The 22,326-nt window shown below is 38.8% G+C and overlaps 2 protein-coding genes across 3 annotated transcripts; one reads left to right on the top strand and one right to left on the bottom strand.

The window, feature by feature from the left end:
* Positions 1-148: 148 nt before the first annotated feature.
* rab33ba (RAB33B, member RAS oncogene family a) lies at positions 149-9,874 on the bottom strand. The gene is made up of 2 exons (XM_053505556.1): positions 9,334-9,874; positions 149-6,763 (listed from the first exon to the last, which is right to left on the bottom strand). Exons 1-2 carry the CDS (start codon positions 9,559-9,561, stop codon positions 6,287-6,289), a joined length of 705 nt encoding a protein of 234 aa, XP_053361531.1. The 5' UTR covers positions 9,562-9,874; the 3' UTR covers positions 149-6,286.
* Positions 9,532-21,871, top strand: ugl (ureidoglycolate lyase). Of its 2 annotated transcripts, none has more exons than XM_053505555.1 (16): positions 9,532-9,552; positions 11,259-11,324; positions 11,544-11,672; positions 11,746-11,964; positions 12,088-12,178; positions 12,313-12,389; positions 12,479-12,589; positions 13,452-13,511; positions 13,982-14,138; positions 14,242-14,440; positions 15,800-15,878; positions 15,968-16,060; positions 17,253-17,325; positions 18,299-18,366; positions 18,443-18,576; positions 21,560-21,871. In XM_053505555.1, the coding sequence occupies exons 2-16, from the start codon at positions 11,319-11,321 to the stop codon at positions 21,726-21,728; spliced, it is 1,665 nt and encodes a 554-aa protein (XP_053361530.1). In that variant the 5' UTR covers positions 9,532-9,552; positions 11,259-11,318; the 3' UTR covers positions 21,729-21,871. The 2 variants fall into 2 exon arrangements, with proteins under 2 accessions (XP_053361530.1, XP_053361529.1); XM_053505554.1 differs by lacking the exon at positions 9,532-9,552 and adding an exon at positions 10,173-10,324.
* The last annotated feature ends 455 nt before the right edge of the window (positions 21,872-22,326 follow it).

Here is a 22,326-nt window from a genome sequence, read left to right as displayed (position 1 = left end):
CGTTCTGATCGCTAGTTTTTCCCTGTAAAGTAGTTTGCAGTTTGTTCAGCTATGTTAAATACAATTACAAACCACAAGGAAATAAAATGCTCTTGTCAAATGTCTGTCCATGAGTTACTTTTACCCGAAAGAAATCACGACACATCTCTGTGAAACGGAGAGCACTTTATTTCATCCGTTAAAAATAAAAAATACAAGCAATGTTCCTTAAAATGCAAAGTTACAATGATCCAGTATCAAACTTAACTTCTTTCTCTTTGTCCCATGGCAGTAATCAGACACAGAACCAGGACAGGACGGCAAAACTGGCCAGTTGTGTATGATTTATTTATTTATTTATTTTTTACAGCACGTATTGTTTTGGTTGATCAAAAAACGTTCTCAAGAACGAAACACAGGTTTGTTGGAAGCATCCTGAGAAACAATATCATCCCAGAGGATGTGACGCGAGCGGCCCAGCTTCCTTTTCGGAATTTTTTTAGGCACAGAAATTATGTTAAATGAAACGATGCGCAAAATGAAGCACAAAAACAACCTGTACAGCACACGACCCAGATTCTCTTCACTGCTAGAGCTTTTTTTTTTTTTTTTATCCTATAATAAAGTCCAAAAAGTTTGCACACCCTTATCACCCAAGCGACATCTTAATCGTGTATGATTTTAGATTTTAGAAGTAACAAGCTGCTAAATAATGTTTTAATCAGATGTACACAAATCCTGTACTTGAGTAAAAGTGAAAAGATTCCCTAGCACAAATATTACTTAAGTATAAGCAGAGGTTTTCCATTTACTTGTGTACTTGAGTAGAAGTTCTAAAGTCACGCAACCGCATGCAGTAATGTACTTAAGTAGTACATTAGTTAGAAGTACAGAGGTTTTCTCTACTTTGAAGTGGAGTAAAAGTTAAAACGTTTCCTCTAATAAGTAATAACTATTTGAGTATTTCTCAAGCACTGTAACAAATGTACATGCGCTCAGTTAGTTTTTACCTCTGATCATAATAAATTACTCCTGGAAGAAATCTAAATATCAGCTTTAAAGTATCTGAAATATTTTTTGTAAGCTGCATGTAAACTTGGATTTTGAAAGATGTCAGCTTTAAGGTTCCCTCCTTTAATTTCGGCTCCTCTTGCAGCCCATCCATAATTGTTATTTATATATATATATATATATATATAAAATCCTTTTACAAATGATTTGTCTGATCTTGAACTTGTAGAAATCGTAAAAACGGTTCAACATGGTTGACTTTTTCTCCGTTGTGCTGACGTTCGGGTCGCTCGCACGTGTTCGAGCTTGTGAAAGAAAACAATAGGAGAAATCTTTCTAATTATCATTCCCATTAAAATTGGTTGTGAAAGTGTAAGAACTGACGTTTTATTGAAACATCACTTCTTTTCACACCTTCGGCGAACAGTCACTTTTTAGTAATATTGCTAATAAATATAGCCTGCAATACGCTCATCTAACAATATATTTGCCTGAAGTTGATAGATTTTGTTTCAACGGAAACTTATTAGGGATTCACTGGAAATCTTTAGAGCGGGAAAATTCAACCTTAAACAAAACGCAGAGAGAAAAGCATCACTAATAAAGGAGTCGATCGTTCCAACGTTCACATGGAGATTAGCTTGTTTGAATAAATGTTAAAAGTACTGTACGGAGCTCAAAACACAAATATTGGCAGTTCTGAATTTTGCGGATGAGTAGTAAAGCAGAGGTTCTTTTAAGCGCTTGAGAACTCACGGCAGGGTGTGCAAACTTATGAGCTTGGAGATAAAATTGCATGCAGGAAATTGCCCCACTGAACACACTAGCCTTACTTCCTTTGCACCACGGTTTGTGGATGCCCAGGGCAGTCGGAGAGACATCACAAAGTGTTCATCACAAATTACAGCGTTAAAAATGTCCATGCCTGAGGGGTTTCTAGAGCACACACACACACACCACAGGACCTGCTGTGGCAGCGGCAGCTTTCAAAAAGGACGGGGAAAAAAATAGACATGATTCAGAGCAGGCGTCCATGTTAGCCTGATCAGGCAACACACACACACTCATTTGCTCTCTTAGTCATCCTGAAAGGTTGCAGGCTGAGCGAGGAGATGATACTTGAGCCTGCTGCTTGAGTAATACGATAACGCCACTCGGCACACACTCGGTGTGCACATAGATACAGACACACACACACACATACACACACTGATCAGCCGTAATGCTATGTCCACACGTCTAATATTGAGTAGAGCCCTTTTTTAACCACGAAAAAACAGACCCATCAAAGCATGGACTCCGCTAGACCCCTAAAGGTGTGTGTGTGTGTGTGGTATCTGGCACCAAACCGTCAACAGCAGATCCTTCAAATCCTGGAAGTTTTAAGGTCCATGGATCAGACTTTAATCATTCAACTCGCTGTCATGTTCCTCAACCTGTTCCTGAACCGTGTGTGCAGTGTGTCAGGTCACAGTATTGTCCTGAAAGAGACGTCTGGCAGCGGGGATGACTGTTTACATGAAGGGGTGTAATTTGCTCTGCAGCAATGTTTCAGTAAGTGCTACATGTCAAAGTTACATCCAGATGAAAAGCAGGACTCAAGAAAGGATATCACACCGCCAGCGCTAGCTCGCCTTCTTCAAATAGTGCATCCTGGTGCCATCTGTTCCCCAAGGTAAGTGACACACACAGGAACCTGGATGAACACATGATTCCACCTTCTTCCATCGCTCCATGATCCAGTTCTGAGGAGTAGGATCACCATGGGCACCCTGACCGGTCTACAGCTGTGCAGTCAGATCCGCCACTAGCATGTCCTTACTGCTTTCTATTAATTTAAGCAACAGTAGCTCTTCTACTGAATCAGATTATGCATCAGTGAGCCTCGGCCACCCACGACCCGGTTCTCCTTCCTTGGAGCACTTTTAATACATCCTGACCACTGCCGATCAGGAACATCTCAATACAAGAGCTGCAGTTTAGAAGACGCCCTGACCCAGTCATCTAGACATTTCACAAATGCTTTATGCTTGCCCATTTTTCCTGCTTCCAACATGTCAACTTTAACGACCAAGTGTTTGATTGCTGCCCAATAGATCCCACCCACTTCCAGGGGCCACTCTAATGCGAGTGGTCATAATGTCATGGCTGATCAGTGTATATTTATAGAGTAAGAGCGCTAAGTGTTGAAGCTAGCACTCTAGTGTGCATTAAAACTGTTGTTCAAATGGCACTGTGCAACTCAGTTCTTGTTTTGTTCCTTTTTCTTCAGGAAAAAAATAAAGCATGATTACAGATCTAGCCTGGAACATTAAAAAGTTATAATCAATTGTAAAAAGGTTTATTCCAATATTTTTTTTTACTTGGATATCAACATTCCACTTTTGTGCTGACCATGACTTCTCTCTCGCTCCAAGAACTGATGGTTTTGTAGTGTTTTTAAATGCATGTTTAAATGCTGAAATTACAAGTAAGACGTTGACATTCCTTATAGTTTTGTTGGGATGAAAGATGCTAGAGTTTATACCCCCTAGCTTATGCTCAGAGTCTGTTTCTCAAGACTTGCACAGTGCTGAAGTATACATGAAAATAAAAACGGAAACATAAACCACTATCATCCCCATAAACATGTTGGAAAATGACTAAAATAGACGTAGAACTTTCAGACAATTCGACCTTGATCTAACCTTGACCCTGAATAATCAGTTAGTTACGATGCAAATTCCATTTAAACTCTCGATCATGCTAGCAGCGTGAAAAACAACGTTGTGGCTACACTTAGCATCAGCTGTTGTAACAAACGTTGAATATGACGCGCATGAGAAAACAAGGTTTAATGTAGAATTAAAATCAAAAGCACTGATTACTTTTTTAAAATGGATTTACATTACAGGTGTCCTGGTATAACAGACAAAAAAGTTGCTTTCGCCAGCTGATGGAAAAAATACATCTTACTGTAAGCAATAATATTGGAATTTTGCATACTGGAGAAGCAGCTTAGGGACGCATTAGTCTTTCAGAAGACAGGCTGTCCCAGTTAGAAAGCAGCACAGGGACGCCTGCTCTTTGAGTTTACTCTGCAGCCCTAAGAATAAGCTGCAGAACGTTTCCTTTCCAGGAACAATGCGAGCCGGGGGTGCGTACGAAAAGCGCACAGCATGTACAAATTGTAGACCTTATCTCATAACTATGACTTACTATCTTGTATTTATGAGATTCCATTATAATTATGAGATAGTAAGTCATTATTAAGTAAAACAAAATAGTGAGACACAGTAAGACACAGTTTGTTTTCTTAAAAGAACCTTATCTCATAATTATGACTTATTATCTTGTAGTTATTAAATCTAGATGTTATAATTATTAGACAGTAATTCATACTTATGTTCAAGAAAAAGTCATAATTTTTTTTTTTTTTTATATAATTATGAGATAGTAGGTTAATTACAAGATAATATGTCAATTAACACTAGGTCTCCATTTAACAAACTAGTTATTAAATGACCACATTTATCTTTCTTTAATATGACTTACTATCTTATTCATATGCCATACTATCTCGCAATTATGGCTTGTCTCATGACCTAGCTTGCATAATTATGAGATAGTAAGCCATAATGTGTTTTTGTCTAAAGGATTAATGACTTACTATTTTGTAATCATGACTTACTATCACATAATTTTGCCTCTGTTACCTCATAATTATAAGATATGGATCTCATACTTATGATGCAGTAAGTCATAATTATAAAATAAGGAAGGAATGACATACTGTCTTTGCTTACTTTCTTATGAGATAATAAGCCATAGTTATGATTTAAAAACCAATACATAGCAAGTCATAATATTTTAAAGGGGACCTTATCTCATCATTATGAGTTCCTATCTCATAATTGTGATTACATAATCTGCATTCTCATAGAGTGTAACCTTGGGATCGTCACAATTATATTAAAAAAATGCAGTCTGTCAATTGTTTATAAAATAAGACATTATATCATAATTATGACTTACTATCTTGTAATTACAAGATAGTAAGTCATAATTATATCAAATAAATTAAGTTTGGAACCTTAGTTATATATAATATAATTATGACAAACTGTCTTTACTCATAATTATGAGATCATATGACCTGGATCTCAGACAATAAGTCATAGTTATGATTGGAAAAATAGACAGCAAGCCATAATAATCTTTTAACGGAGACCTTATCTCATAATTATGAGTTGCTATTTTGTACTTCTGACTTACTATCTTATAATTACAAGATATTAAGGCAGATTTGGCGAGATGTTCTTTTGTGAACGCAGCGTGCTTCTGTAAGAAGAATTAAATTAAATTGAATTAAGGAGGGAATTTTATGAAATGTTGTGATTATATCATAAACGGTGATGTACCTCCATACACAGGGCAATAACTACTAAGCGCTCTGCTTCGCACGGGCTGATTTTAAATCTTGTTCCATATTCTTGTTAAAACTGCCAGATTATTAAAGCCCATAATAAACGTGCGTGAGTGTTTAATTGAGTGAGACCTTTAATGAGGCGTCCTGCCCTGCATTGCACCTCCACCCTGCGATGTCACGTGCTCAGGATCAGGCATTATAACGGCACGACTGTTAAAGGCAACCGTTGTTTATCTTTTTTTTCTTCTCTTGGGGCAAAAAATACAGACTCATTTCTGCTTATTGTACACACACACACACACACACACACTATACTTCACTGTACAGTCATGTTAACGGAAGCGCTCCCAGCTTAATGACGAGCCACAGAAACTATAATGCAAACCTGTGATGGACGTTTATGAGTAAACAAACATTTTGCGTATTGCGTAAGCACAGTTATCTTCCTAGCGCAGTGGTCTCAAGAGTTACAGTACAAAGACAAAAAAACACCACCGAACGGCTACGTCTTTTTAAGTGTTTAAGTCCATTTACCTTTAACTTAAGGTCCTGGTATTGTCTTCGCATGCGATAGTGTCTTCTCTTTGAGTCTTAAAGCGTCTAAATCATTTGATGTAGCTATTTCGCCTATTATTCAGCCTTAATGAAGCTGATTACAGCCTCGGGCGTCTACTAAGCATGGAGTAATCTTTATGCCGTCATACCTTATTAAAATATATAACCCGTTCATGTCTGGATGTGGATCCGATAAACCGAGGTTTAGCCTCGAGTTAAGGAGCACAGGTGAAGGGTTCGGTTTTTCGATACTGCTTCAAGGTAGCATCGTGAGATCACGCTGATCTGTCCAACGTGTCCCTTTTAAACCCTTTTCCTTCTTTCCGCCCCTCACTAGCTCCTCCAGCAGCCGCATCCCCAGCTCCCGCGTTGCTCCACCTCGTCCTGGTCCCGCCCCCTGAGCGTGACTGTGTTGGCTGGCTGACTCAGAACCAGCGGCTTCTGTGACTTCAGCTTGTGTGCCACCGTCATGAAGATGGCCTCGACGTGGTCGCTGTCGTTGCCCCCTCCCTGTGGGCTCTTAGCCGACGTCTCGAACAAGGGCATGGAGTGGGCATCGGCAAACTGCTGGGCCAGCTCCGTGCTCACCTGAGCGGCGTGGCGCAGGTCGCATTTGTTGCCCACCAGGATCCGGGGTACCTCATGGCCCAGCGCGTGCTGCCGGCATTCCTCGATCCACGCCGGGAGGCTGCGGAAACTCGCCGCGCTCGTCACGTCATACACAAACACCACGGCGTGCACGTTCCTGTAGTAGTGCTGCACCATGCTCTTCCGGAAACGTTCCTGTCCCGCGGTGTCCCAAAGCTGGACCTTATGGACAGAGAGAGAGAGAGAGATGGAGAGCAAAATATCATATAATACAATAAAATAGAATAAAGCTAGTATAAAAGAGTGTGAGAGAGAGGAGGGGGTGGTACAGAGAAAGAAAGAAAAAGAGTGAGTGAGTGAGTGAGTGAGTGGGTGGAAATTAGAGACATAGATGGCAGAGAGAGAGAGTGTGTGCATGTGTGTTTGAGAATGTGAGAGTGGGAAAGACAGCAGAGAGAGAGATTCTGTGTGAAAGGCCACAAATAAGAGACAGAGGACAAGAGAAAGGCGGGGGGCGGGGGGTGAAGAGTGTGTACTGATACACAGGGAGATGGAGGGAATAACGATAGAGATGAGGATGATGATGAAATGATAAGAGCTTGAATATATATGTGTGTGTTGCAAGACTGAGAGATTTAGTGTCATGTTCTTTCCTCCTGTAACGTAATGCAAAGCAGCAGCAGCGAAGCCGGGAAGAGCCGAGAAAGATTCAACTGAAATACAATATTTCAAGGACAAGAAAGTTATAGAAAAGAATGATTACTTTGAACAGGGAATGGCCGATGATGAAGAATCATGCGTAGGAGTTTAATCAGAGACGTGATGTAACACATTGAGGGGGAGAGTCAGATTAGATTAGGAATAAACGCTTACCCGTCTTACATTTCAATAAAAGATCGATATCTGATACAGATCCAAACCTCACATCTTCACAGAAACCAATTTGGTGCCTCAATCAGTTCTGATTTAATCCCATCATCCTACTGGGTGACCAAGCCGGGTCTCGATCAGCACCAATCTGATTGTGACATCCTGACAGTGACTAATCCGGTGTTTCCATCTGTTCTAATCTGATGTCTCTATCAGCACCGATCCGAACACCCTGATCACCCTACAACATCTGATCCAGTGTTTTTATTAGTTCTGATCCGATCCTTTAATCCTCCCAGTAACCAAGCTGGGTTTCTATAATAACCAATCTGATCCTGATCTGATCCAAAAATATTTGTGCGTAAAAAAAAATTTGTGTGTATTTCTGTCTTTTGTCTGAGTTGAATTCCAAAATCTACGACCACGACAGCTTACAGATACGAGATTTTGTGTGTTTGTTACAATACAACTCTGAAATATACAAAACTCGTTTTTACAACTCCTCTGTTTCACGGACGAATTGCGAAAGTACGCACACGAATGCTGTGTGTTAAACCACTGTCAAAAATACATCATCAAGGCCATATGCACAGGCATTACTATCCGAGGGAAGAGGATTCGATTCGGTGCATGCTCCCCGCCACTGTTTTTTTTTTTTTTTTTAAACGAGTTTTGTATATTTCAGAGTTGTATTGTAACAAACACACAAAATCCCCTATCTGTAAGCTGTCGTGACTTACATTTTGGAATCCAACTCAGACAAAAGACAGAATTACACACAAATCTTTTTTTTTAGCACAATTATTTTTGACAGTGATCTTATTCCATACACAGCAACTGAGCTGAGTCTCTCGTGGTACAGGTCCGATCCCGATCCCGATATCCTCATAGTGACCAACCCAGGTCCCTATCAGTACCAATCTGATCCTGACAGCTTTACAGCAACTAGCCCAGTGTCACCATCAGTTCTAATCCGATGAGCAGGATATCATCCTCTATCAGCACTATCTGATCCTGATTCCTCACAGTAACCAATCTTTGTGACTTTATCACCCGACTTCATCGGGGCCAGGTAGCTCAGTGGTTAAGGCATTGGACTACGGTTCGGAAGATCCCAGGTTCAAACCCCACAACCACCAAGTTGACACTGTTGAGCCCTTGAGCAACGCTCTTAACCCTCAACTGCTCAGATGTGTAATGAGATAAAAAAAAATGTAAGTCGCTCTGGATAAGAGCGTCTGCCAAATGCCTAAATGTAAATGTAAATTATCAGTTCTGATCCAATCCTGTCATCCCGTCAACCTATCCAAGCTGGGTTTCCATCAGCCGATCCTGATATCTTCACAGCAGCCGATCGATTGTTTATATCAGTATTAGATCCTGACATTCTCCCAGTAACCAACCAGGGTTTCTATCGGTACCAATCTGATCCTGGCACCCTCACACCGATCTATTACATTTTCTCCAGGACTCTGTTCATTTTGCTTTAGGTTAATTTGTTACACTTTTCCCCTTTGATATTAAATCAGACTTTTAATCGGATTTCAATCAGACTTTTCTTATGTGTTTAAACCCCATCATGACCACTGACTCTGATACCTCGCCCCCGCCCCCCCATCCCTCATTCTGGACTGGGTTTAAGCCTGGACCAGTGAACACTTTTAACTCAAACTTTTCATAAATATCAGCTAATGATGGAAACTTTAAAATAAAAATAAACTCTTCAGCTATCTGATGATAAACACTTGTGACACGGTGACGTCATGCCGAGATAAGCGACAGACAAACGTTGCAGCACACCTACAGTATATTAAGCATGACGTCACATGGACGGCGACTAAACGTGACGCCACACGGCCAGCGACCAAGGGTGACGTCATTGCCCCAGGTAGGCGGTTCCCAGCGCGCTCTCGCTCTCTCACCTTTATTTTTTCTCCGTCGATCTCGATTAACTTCTCCCGGAAGTCGACCCCGATGGTAGCCTCGGTCTTGTCCGGAAACCTGCCGGCGCAGAAGCGGTACGTGAGGCAGGTCTTCCCCACCCCGGAGTCTCCGATCACTATGATCTTAAAGATCCGGGTGCGGGGAGGGGGCAGTGTGGAGCTGCTCAGGGAGCTACTGAACTCCAGGGAACACTCCAGGTCCGACATCTTCACTCTGCCTGTATGTGTGTGTGTGATCAGTGATGATGATCAGCAGTGTGAGTGTATGTATACACTCACACACTCACTCACACACACACATAGATGCGCCAGCCCGACCCTAGCTGAGTCACTGTAACCCTGAGCAACACTGCAGTACTGTACACCTCTCTGTCTCTGTGTCCTGCACACAGATTAATGTGTATTTGTTTTTCTCCTGTCGGGAATCAGATCATCTGCATACCGCTCATACACAGCTGTCTCTCTGTCTGTCTGTTTCTCTGCACTGGCGCTGCTGCACTGTTTTGGTTTTCAGCCACGTACTGACCCAGCAAACAAGATCTCGCGATATTTTACTGTGTTCGCGCAAGAGGATGACATCGCACAGAAATCTCGCGAGACTTACAGGACCGATAGATAGATAGATAGATAGATAGATAGATAGATAGGAAGTTTGAATCATTTTAGTAACTCGGTTCTTTGAACTTTTTTTGAATCATTTAGTTCATTTCGTTCTTTTGATAATAGATAAAATAAAATGTTCCATTTTCAATAAAAGAGATACCCCCCAATACGACTCGGAGTAGAAGAGTCACTGAGAAAGAGTCGCTTAATTCTGTTTCCTGTACATAACCTACGGAGGTTTTGCGATGCTTTGCGCATGCGCTCCCAGTGTAAAATTAACGAATCACTCCCCGAGACTACTCGTTCTTCTCACGTTAAAGATTCGCTCAAAAAGAACATTTCACATGAAGACAGATAGATTGATAAGGTTACTAGTTTTACATTTATACAATTTATTTTATACATTGAAATAATTTTATGTAACGTTTATTATAAAATTATATAATTACTTACCTATATAATTACATAAAAAAAACTTGTGGTTTGTGCATTGTGTAAACACACACCTAAATCCTCCAGACCAGCAAACTGCCAAAACATTTGTATTTATAAAGATCTGCACACCTGCTGCCACATTCTCTTAAACCTTGTGGAAGAAGTAAATACTGTATACCTTTATACCTGTTTTCTTTTTGGCTTCACTATTGTAAATAAATTGTGTGATGGTGGCCATGATGGTTGTTTTTTGGAGAAAATTATATGTCATGTGATCTCAGTGCTTCAGAAGGGAGGTTGGGCCTAATTAGCATACTAAAAGTACAGGCTGCACAAAACAATTTTCAAAAAAAAAATTATAGATAGATGTGCAAGGCCAAGACTATAATGGTATAATTCATCATTTCTATGATTATTCTTTTTATTTATTGTGTAAAGGTTTATGTTGTATAGTCTGAACCAATCTTTAAAAGTTGTTGTTCGTCTGAGGTTGTATTCACCCAATACTGAGACTTGTTACGATCAGATGGTTTGTATTATGTTTTTACACAAAACCACATATAATTAAATGAGGGGGTACTAAGTTTTACACATGGCTGTATACCATTAAAGTGATCCCAAGCAGAGATAAAACATGTGTACTACACTATTCTCATGAAGCACTTGCCTTACAGCACCTATTTTAATTAATGCACTTTAGCAATTCTGCAAGTAAGATTCCAGAACCAGAACTGTCTACAGTATTTGAGTGTATAAACATTACAACCTATCAATAAAGATATAAATATGTTTTAAACTATGAGACGAGTCACAGAGTGAGGTATTTTTGCTGATGTTTGGATTGTCAGTGTTGTTTTTTTCTCCAGCCTGAAGTGCGATGACCTTTACCAAAGTCCAACTCAAAAGGAACTGAGTGTTCGAGGAGAATGCTGGTAAGTCTCTGTTGATTTATTTAGCAATTTATATTAAAATGTAATTGCTTTTTTTTTAAATATTAAACAAGTGTGTATGCTTTAGATTTGAGTGTATATGCTTTAGAATTGGCATTTATCGATTAATTATAAAAAATAAAAAAAAAGCATGTTTTTGGCCTAAAGTTAACAGTACGCTTATGATGCAGAAACCATTGAGTTATTTCCTTTGGCACACAGGTACCGTACAATACAGAAGTGGTGCCTCCACCTCGGGGCCTGAAGATGGAGTTTGAGACCCTCTTCACCACTCAAGCTCTGCAGTTCCTGTCAGATCTGTGCTCCAGGTTTCAGCCGGAGGTCGACAAGGTAAATAAAGAAGAAAAACAATCCCAGCAGCAATAACAAGTGCTACAGAATTCTTTGCTTTATTGTGCGTCAGGTCCTGAAGATAAGAATCCTGCGGAAGGTGCAGCTGGATCTCGGGGAAGAGCTGCCCGGTTTCCTGGAGGACACGGCTCACATCCGGAACGATCCGTCCTGGAAAGTGAGTCCCGTCCCTGTCCGACTGCACTGCAGACATGTGGACATCGGTGACCTTTCACCCTGTGACACGCAGCGATTTCTGCAGGGCCTCAAATCGACAGCACAGGGAATACAAGTAATACACTTAAGATCTTTTTTTAGTACCTCAGATAAGCAAAGCTTCTCCAGAAGACGTTCACTTTTTTAAACAGCAAACGTTTCTGTAACACAGACGTCACTTTGTTGTGCTCATCTGCAGGTAGATTTTGACGACGGGAACTGCCCGACATACTACAATCAGATAAAAGGCATCTATAACATTTATAAGGTTGTGCACAATAAGTTTTATGGTGAGTTTTTGATACATGATGCTCACAAATAATATCCACTGTGATCCTGATCAGAATAAAGCCCTTACTAAAGATTAATGAGCGAAAGAATTACTCTTTCGACTTCTAATTTTTTTTCCTCCTTCTTCACCTAGATGCCCCGCCCATATCCCACGCCCCAGTTCTTATGCTCCGCCCTCGTGCTTGGAACATGGTGGAGCACAACATGTTGGTAATAATGATAGATTAACTTTAGCATTGCTATACAGTAGGCAGAAGAATTGTGTCATGTGTCTGTGTTTGTGTCTCCTGTATCTCCAGGTAAATGGTCGGGAGGTTCCTGGTCCTCTCTTTGACTTCGGCTTGCTGATGTTCCACAATGCAAAGCTGCTCCTTCAGAACCAGAGCGGACCTTTTTTCTATTTGTCCAAAGTCAGAACCTTCGCAGTAGATCAACATATTAATGATCACTTTCCTTTTTTCTAAATTTGGCTCGAGGGTGAGTCAAATATTATCTACACTCTGGTTATATTAAAACTTCAATTTGGACTGATACTCTAAGGAAGGTAAAAGTTTCTTAAAAAGAATCATTACGGGTGACGAGACACGGATTCATCACTACGAGCCTGAGAGTAAACGACAGAGAATGAAACGGAAACATCCTCAATTGCCGACCAAGAAAACGCTGTAAAATTTATCAATGCTTACAGTTTTCTGGGATTCTCAAGGGCCAGAAGTATTGGAACATTATCAGGGAAAAGGTTTAATATCAACAGTGCTCGTTACAGTTTCTCGCGACGCTATAGAGGACTGATATCCGAGGGCGTCGTGATCTCACATAAATCTCGCACGTCCGCACACTTCTGCCCACACTCTCTAATTCCGTTTTGAGGTGTTAAAGCGTCCTCCCTAGCATCCTGATCTTGCTGCGTTTGACTTTTACCTGTTTGGTTTCCTGAAAGCAGCCCTACCAGGATGAAGATTCACTTTTGATGAAGAAGTGGAGACAGGGGTGCATTCGTGGCTCACAGCTCAGCCTCAAACATTTTTTAATGATGGAATATGAAAACCTTGTGATGGACAGAAGGACAAAGTGTATCGACAAGCAAGGAGATTATGTTAAAAAATTATATATTTGTCTTTTTTAAAAAGTTAATTAGAATAAATTCTACATCATGAGTGCGGATAATTTTTGACTCACACTCGTATTAACTTCTTTTGAAATTATGGATCTTGTTTATGTTCAGCTGGCGCAGATTGAAACATTTCTACATACATGTGAAATCTTCTTTAGGTGGAGAGTTACCTGGAGGCCAGGTTGTGGAATCAGATTTTTCTCTGGACCGAGGACAGGGTAAGGATGTTTGGTCTTTAATCACTATTATACACTCACCAGCCACTTTATTAGTCAAACCTTGGTACTTCTGAGTTAAAAAACTGCAGCTCATGTAACTTATAGGCTCAGTTTCCTGTTCTTAGCTGATTGGAGCAGCACTCGGTGTGGTTTTATGCTGCTCTTTAGCATACCTTGGTTGAAATGAGATGTTATTTCAGTTACTGTTACCTTTCTATCAGTGGAGTTGTCCAATCAGGTAGTACCAAGATGTACCTAATGAAGTGGCTGGTTTTTGCTTTTTTTGGTTTAAGTTTGAACTCAACAAAGAATTAAATATCAAAAAGATAATTACAGGGTTCTAATAATGTTACTAATTTATTCCTGATTTGTTGCATAAATTGAGAATCAGATTAGATTTGAGATTTTTAGCTCCGTTAATATTCATCATCGGAAGGATGTTAAAACTAATCTGTGTGTGAATGTTTTAGCTCGGCTTGCCAGTGGGCAGTATCAAGGCGACGGTTCTCATCGAGTGTGTCCTGGCTACGTTTGAGATGGAAGAGATCCTGTACGAGCTCAAAGAGCACTCTGCCGGTCTGAACTGTGGCATCTGGGATTACTCCGCATCATTCGTCAACAAATTCGGTGTGTGTTTTTAAAACCATGTGCTAATAATTCCAGGTTTAAAAGAGAGAAAAATAAAAAAGAAATAAGAGAGAGCGCTTCTGTTCTGTTCTGTTCCATGCAGGTCATCGTGCTGAGTTCCTGCTGCCTGACCGCAGTAAGTATGTAAACATGGAGAAACTGTTCCTGCGCAGTTACATGGAGCTGCTGGTGCAGACGTGCCATCGCAGGGGCGCACTGGCTACCGGGGGCATGGCGGCGCTCCTGTTACCCCCCAACAGAGACAGCGATCTGTACGATACCGTACTGAACACCGTCACCAGGCAAGAGACGGCAGATCTGTTGCTAGATAAAAGTTACAGAAATGAGGTTTAGGTTTTAAACAAAGTGCTAGATGGTGTTAAAGAGTCCAAGCCTTGGTTCTCTGGGATCTGAGCTCATAACCTTCCAGTTATTAGCATCTCCTTTTCACTCTTTCACTTTGAACTCTCGTTATCAGGGGTTACCGAGCTTCTGGAGATTTGAAAATCCTTTTGATCTATTCAAATCAATTCAATTTTTTTATATAGCGTTTTTAACAATGTTTAACAATGTAATTGTGTCATCTCCAGAAATGTCATTCGTACCAACAAGACATTTATTGTTTTAGCCTCCCCAAGTAATAACCCCTAAAGGAAAAAGGAACTTTTACTCTAAGATGTTCTACTGTACATAGTGTATGCATCAGTAGAGGAACATCAACCACTGTATATGTCTAATTGCTGACTTGAAATGAAACAGATAATATTCAAATGAAATATTACTGACTATTAGCTAATTAAATGTGGTTCTAGAGCTCTAAATGTAAATTTCAGGATTGTATATATACAGAATCTCACAAAAGTTAGTACACCCCTCACATTTCAGCAACCGCTTTATTATATGTTCTCAAGGCACAATAATATAGAAATGAAAATCGGATCTCCTTTAGAGACGCCAGTGTGCAACTTGTAGCAGTACAGATTTACTGTCCTCTAACAATAACTCAACATGTAGACTTTATTGTCGGAATAGCTGGCAACAGAAATGAGTAGACCCTAAGTGAACATGTCAAAACTGTGTCCAAAGTGTCAGTATTTTGTGTGAGCACCTTCGTTATCTAGCACGGCCTTAATCCTCCTGGGCCTGGACTTCACCAGAGCTGCACATGTTGTTGCTGGGATCCTCTTCAACTCTATTTTCAGAGGACAGAAACTCTATACTGGTTTACAAGCTGCACATTGACTACTCTAAAATATATCCAAGTTGCATTTCTATAGTATTGTCCTTTGAAAAAAATAACTAAAATGTTTGCCGAAATTAGAGGGGTGTCCTCAATTTTGTCATATGGTGGCTTAGTAAGTAGCACAGTTGCCTTGCACCTACAGTACAGGGTTTGAGTTCAGTTACCACCTTGAGGTCTGTGTCAATGGAGTTTGCATGTTCTCCCCGTGCTGGCTGGGTTTCCTCCAGGTACTCTGTTTCCTCCCACAGTCCAAAAGACATGCAGATTATGCTAACTGGCATTTCCAATGTGGCCAGTTCTCTGTGTGTAAATGTGTGAGTGAATGTTTCCTACCAAATACGGTCACCTTTGGTTTTCACGGTGTCCCACAACATTGCTGTATTCTCATCACATGTACCGCTTTATCTGTTTATTTTAGACTCAAGCTTTTGGAAATTAAAGCAGGAGTCGATGGTTTCATGGTGTACGACATGAACCTGATTGAGCCCATGCAAAAGGTAAAACCCGTTTCAGGTATATGACACGACGGTCCTCTCGGCCTTACCGTTCACATTCTCTGCATTTATATAAATGTCTTCTCTTACAGTTGTTCCAGCTCCACTGTAGAGGACAGAACCAGCTCCAGCAGCTACGCACTGACGTCTGTGTGACCCCTAAAGATCTGCTCACTATGCCAGCGGTCAGTCAGAAGACATCAAATTAACATTAATGAAAATACGTGATGAAATAACAAATTGCTGTTGAGCTTGCGTTGACGTTCTCCGTCGGGACAATGGTGTTTTTTCTTAAACTTAGAACGACTCTTATTAAATGATGTTGAGATAACGTTGAATAAACGACCCAAACGCAAATACAATGCAAATACAACTTCAAAACAATGAAATGTTAAACTTTATTTGAAGCATTCATGCCGACTAACATTCATTCGCACAACATCTGACCACATCCATGGTCCAAATGTCTAACAGGATTTAGAAACAACAGCTTAATACCAAAACACCCTGTGTAAGTATTAAATTAAATTTTATCTGTGAAGCACTTTAAACAATTGTCATTGACGCAAAGCAGGGCAACGGTGGAAAGAAAGAAACCTTGAGAGGAACCAGTCACAGTCACATGATGTATAAGGGGAATGTATATTTAGTGCAGAGTGCAATCAGGGATATCTCATGTCATACATCCCTTAGTGTTATATGGTCCATCATAGCACCAAAATTATTCCACTGTAATATGGTGTTTGTGCAACGTGTAAACTGCACCATGGTTACTTTCACAAAAGACATCTCAGATGTTAAGTGACTTTTTTTTTTTACTGCATTCTGATTTTAGATTTCATTAAATTGCTGTTTGATAGTATAAATATTGTTTGATTCCATCATCATGTAGTCAGAGTTGTTTTGGCATTATTTCATCAAAGTGATGTTTGTTTGTTTTTTTTACTTTCCAAAAACACCAACATCGTCCCGAACTTTACAATCTGGCCACGTTAATGCCACCATAAGCTAACATTCCTGCCGTGAAGTCACAGAAACACATACGGTACTCGTCACCCTAGAAATGATGAACGCTTACATGCATAAGCTCCACCCACTTTTCCTTGATGAAGCTGGGTAAAGTCATGTGCAGGGTTTTATTCAACCTAATTTGCTCTTATATTTTATGATATATTAACTCTAATTTAACCTTTTAAATAAGTAACATTATTTTCGATTTGTTTTTGCACATCCTCACACTAGTGTATAAATCACATAAAATACATTTCTAGAAACTTTACTGTTCAAGTGTAATATTTTTGTATGCTTTAAAATTTTTTTTAACTTTTGTACTTTAAGCTTACTAAATTTTCATTCTGATGTAATATGTCTCCGCAGGGTGGAGTAACATTGAATGGATTGAAGCACAACATTGCAGTTGGTGTGTTGTTTATCGAAGCGTGGCTCTCGGGTAACTAAAAAAACAAGCAATAGAAAGTGCACTAATGTTGCTAATGAGAAACAGAGGACTAAACTAAATACTTTAGTTATCATCACTTTTTAACTACAAAAAGCACAAGAGTTGTATAATATAAAATAATAATAATAAACATTTTTGTTACTTTAGTTTTATCGTTTAGACATTTTCTTGGTAATTTGTATACTTAATTAATTTTTATAGGATTAATTCACTACTTATTCTCGAAGTAAACATAAAAGTTTCATATTTTAATCACAACAAACACGCTTCACCTTCAAATTTAGTTTTGGGGTAAATTTAGATGTTGAATTATTTTGCTTTCTTGATTTTTTTTTCCTTAAATTTTTTAATGATGGTAAATTTACAAAAAAAAAAAAAAAAAAAGGGCAAAAGAGGTAATGCAATAATAAATATACTTTTGGCCTCCAATGGCACAGTGGGAAAGTGCTCGCCCTATCATCTGAAGATCGCTGGTTTGATTGCCGGGTGATGCTGTAACCTCTCGCAGCCGGAGATCTAGAGAGAGCTCATTGGCCGAGCCATGTGACAGGGAGGAATTGGATGCGACTTAATTAGGGAAAAATCTAAAAAAAAATAAAAAACTTTTACTTAAACAAAAATTAAATATAAGAATAATTTCTATGTTTAAAATCTGCTTTTTCATAGAAGATTTCTTGTTTCGCTAAAGCGCAAAAGAGGAATAATTAATCCCAGTATAATTATAAACCATTTATATTATGCTTTATTTTCAGATTCAGTTTAAAATAATTAAGTGTTGGTGTGTAACTATTCATTTTATTTCTTTAATTTCTCAGAATTTTTTTCAAAACAAGAAGTTCTTTTTTCAATCACGGAACAATACGGAATAAAACAACTTATATACAGTATAACTGTATAATGCTGATCTTTGACCGCGTTGACTTTTTTAAAAATGTAAAAAAGTGTTTATTTCTGTGTGTCTCAGGTAGAGGACACTTCTTCTTTAAGGGACAGGTGGAAGACTCTGCTACTGCAGAAATCTCTCGGTCTCAGGTGAGTTATTAATTGAACATGAGATGATTATTTGATTACACGCGGACTTTGTCTCAACTCCTCCGTCCTGACTCAGGTGTGGCAGTGGATTAGACACCGCGTGAAACTGGAGGATGATGGGAGGACCGAAGTGACTTGTGTGTTTGTCAGGAGCTTAACGCAAGGCATGATGGGAGATCTGAGGGCAGCGACGCGCTGTCAGAGTCAAAGGTATATTCAGTGTTTAAACTTTTTTTGTTTATGTGTTTGGAAAAGACATCACAGCAAATGAAAATTGGAAAACCTTAAGCCGACTTTTTATTATGCTTACTTAAAAAAATGTTTACTTATTTATTTATTTATTTTGTAGTTTTGTTACGTAATGAATTTAGACTTTAAAAAAACATCTTGGAAACGTAAAAGCATTTTTTTCCACAACAAAAAAACATATATATATATATATATCAGGCCCGTAGCCAGGGGGGGTTCGGGTGGTTCGAACGACCCACCCCCCACTGCCAAAGGTCCAGAATTTTTTGTTATTATTATTATTATTATTTTTAAAAAAAATTATTTTTAAGACAGATTTAAATTGTTGGGCATTATTTAAAATAACAGTTTATTACAAAACAATTTACAAAAAAAAAAAAAAAAAACGCGACGTGACAAACCTGCGCAGCAACTGACGTTTTTTAAATCTGTGAGGCGGCATCCGGCGGTGTATAATATGGGTCGAAAAGAGCAGGAGAGACGGAAGAGAAAGCAGGCAGCAGCGTCAATATCGCAGAATATTAAACATATGTTCAAAAAGACTGCCAAACAGAGTAAGTCTGTTACTACCTCAAGATCAAATCGCTAACGCTAGTTAAGTGGTAGCTAATCGTCAACCCCACATTACACACAGAATGGTTCTCTTGTGCCTTATCTTGAGCAGTCTGAATGGCTATGACAAGTCTGTAACATCTTAAATAAACATTAACAGACAGGAGCCTATCTGATGGATCTGTGAATTTATTATGTTAAAAATGTTAATCCATCAACAAAAAAAAAGAAAAGAAAGAACGACAAGTTCAATGCGTAAACAAACCTGCTTGACCATGCATAATATTAGGATTTATTAACATTTTATTTTGAATTAATAAATTATTCTATTAAATTAGTAAATTTATTAAATTATTCTATTAACCATGGGTGATGCTGTCTGGTGTCTATACGCGGTATAGACAGCATTCGAATTAAGTTTATCATAAATAATTGTTACATAAAACATAAAATAAAATAAGCCCACAAAAAATATTTTTTATCCATCCCACAGTCTTGTAAGTACATTAACTGATCGTCTTTTCCCCGTAATATTTGTATATTATTATTATTAGATAATTATTGGTAATATTTTTATATTTGTTTATATTCGATTTTTCCCCTCATTTTGATCTCTTTACATTCTGAATGTAAATGATAGCCTACTGTAAATGCTCGACATGCCAATAAAGATTAAATTAAGCTATATGACTGGGATTTTAAAGGTTGAATTTAACATATTTTATTATATTTCGCCTAATTAATAGACTATATAAATAACAATTCGTTGAATATTAAATATATTTTATATAAGTTCAATAAAGTGAAGAGGCAAAGACAAAGAAATGAGAGAGCATGTTGATGAGAGAAGTTGAATTTGTAGTTTAATAATATTCCAGTAAAAATTCCTTAAATGTATTCTGTTGTTAGTGTGGTTTTTAAACTTTTAAACACTGAGTGTGTGTGTGTGTGTGGGTGTGTTTTTAAAGTGAAAAAAGGCGCACGTGATCTTGATAAGCAATTTGACAACATTGTAGCAAATATTTTTGGTGCATCAAAAGCATGCACATTATGATACCAGCAGACAAGATAATCCAGCACATGTCACTAAAATGCAGTATTTAATCCTCAAAATGAAATACAAAATAAGTAAATACTCAAATACAAAAAGTTTTTTAAAAAAAGAACCCCCCCTTGCACTAGGCTGGCTACGGGCCTGTATATATATATATATATAATCTTTTTATATATATATATTTTTTTATATTCAATATGACGGCACAGTGGCGTAGTGGTTAGTACTGTTGCACCTGCAGGGTCCTGGTTGCATGTTCTTCCTGTGTTTGGTGGGTTTCCTCTGGGTACTCAGGTTTCCTCCCACAGTCCCAAGACATGCAGATTAGGGTACTTGGAGCTACCAATTACCCGTAGTGTGTGAACACGGACTGCTAATAAATACATTGGTCACCATTGGCCTCTACAGTCCCTGGTTGAACTGCAGAGGTTCCTAGATGGATGGATAGATGGATGGAAAACTGAATGTGCCAACGTTTTTTCCGTGAAAGCGTTGACTCTTTGAACAAGCTCCTGATCAATCGATTCATATTAAGTTAAAACACTTGTCATTTGTTACACTTTGTCGGTGTCTTAATTTTATCGAATAAAATGTTTTTTCAATACTAAAGATATCGGCTGTGTTCCATTCCAAAGTGTACTTCACAGGGTGCTCCCTACTCCCTGCTCCATTTGCAGGGAATGTTGTTGAAGTGAACTTTCCCGACAAAACCCCACCTGAATATTTCACACTACGGACAATAAATATTGAATTTTTATTGGAACAAGAACTGGTACTATTATAAAACAGTATTGAAACATGCATAACTTGTTAATAAATCATTGATTAATTATAATAATAATTGATTAAAGATGTTTTTTACTGATTACTAGCCTATATAAAAAACTAAATGTAAATTTTTGTGTTCTTTTAATACGGTCATCTTTGATAATAATGATAAATAAATAAACCCTTTTTCAAGCTCCATTTTTTTCACACTCCAGCGAGACGCAATAACTGATGACACATTTTTTCATTCCCTTTTCCGGTGAAGTGAACACCTGTTCACTCATTCCCTACACCGTTCGCAGTTCCCTTTGAACTGAACATTTATGCTCCCTGCGGTTTGGTATAAAGCTGCTTAAAATCTAAAATTCTATCAGTGGCGTCTTTGAGATTGTGACTAAGAGTCGACTCTTGGTGATGAGCTGACCTAAATGATTAAATTTGAGAATCAGAATTCTCATCAATAGCACCACAACTCCCCTTTACTGATCTTTTATTAAAAAAATTTTATCATCATTATGTGATTTATAATTTATTTGAATCGTTCACAATTTTTCCTGTTTTCCTGAGCAGAGATGAAGAGAGGTTACTCACAGCCGCGTCCATGTTTCTGGAGCTGGTACAAAAGAGCGATTTCCCAGAATTCCTCACCACCTATCTGTACCTGGACCACACGTTCCTGAACGCTCAGCTTCAGCATGAAGACGGAGGCATGGACAGCTCTCACCGAGCCAGGCTTTAATCACAATACTACTTTTGTCATGTGACCTAAGAGTAAACGTTATGATGGATGAAATAAAGGCAGGATCATGGCGGTGCCTGGGATTAGACACGTTTGTGTGTGAACGAGCCTCTGCTGTGTGAATTAAATCAATCTGTTACACACCAATGTGAATTCAGGGTGTTATTTACCAAAGGGACGAGATAAAATAAAATAATTCAGACCAGAAAAACTATTTAAGGTTTATTTTGGGTATTCATATCAGATGTTTGGGACTTTTGTAGGTTCAAGCATAATCACCAAAGACGGTGCTGCAGGTTCGAATATTGTGTGTGTGTGTGGAGTTTGTACGTTGGTGAGTTTCCTCCAACAGTAACAGGCTTTTTAGGGTTTACAACCTGCCTGTAGTGAAAAAACGTGTTTGTGTATTGACTGGGATGCCCTCCACCTACAGGAGAAACATATAGATGATGGACTGATGGAGGAATTGAGCTTCCTTTGAAGTCTAATCATTCTTATTACAAACTTGTAGTATAAAGCATTTCAGGTGTTTCGCCTGTCATGCGGAAGGCCCGGGTTCGATTCCCAGCCAGTGCCCAAACCCCCAGCCACTGGATGC

The sequence above is a fragment of the Clarias gariepinus genome, chromosome 10 (assembly GCF_024256425.1).
Source record: "Clarias gariepinus isolate MV-2021 ecotype Netherlands chromosome 10, CGAR_prim_01v2, whole genome shotgun sequence".
NCBI classification, from domain to species: Eukaryota; Metazoa; Chordata; class Actinopteri; order Siluriformes; family Clariidae; genus Clarias; species Clarias gariepinus.
Note: the sequence above shows the minus strand (reverse complement) of the source record. Positions and strands in the feature narration are given on the sequence as shown.

Excerpts from the sequence above, each read along its gene's own strand:
- ugl (XM_053505555.1), top strand. Across the intron at positions 11,673-11,745 it reads TTCAGCCGGAGGTCGACAAG|GTCCTGAAGATAAGAATCCT; the intron begins GTAAATAAAGAA and ends ATTGTGCGTCAG. Across the intron at positions 17,326-18,298 it reads TATCGAAGCGTGGCTCTCGG|GTAGAGGACACTTCTTCTTT; the intron begins GTAACTAAAAAA and ends TGTGTGTCTCAG.
- rab33ba (XM_053505556.1), bottom strand. The coding sequence starts at position 9,561 with ATGTCGGACCTGGAGTGTTCCCTGGAGTTCAGTAGCTCCCTGAGCAGC. Across the intron at positions 6,764-9,333 it reads TCGACGGAGAAAAAATAAAG|GTCCAGCTTTGGGACACCGC; the intron begins GTGAGAGAGCGA and ends TCTGTCCATAAG.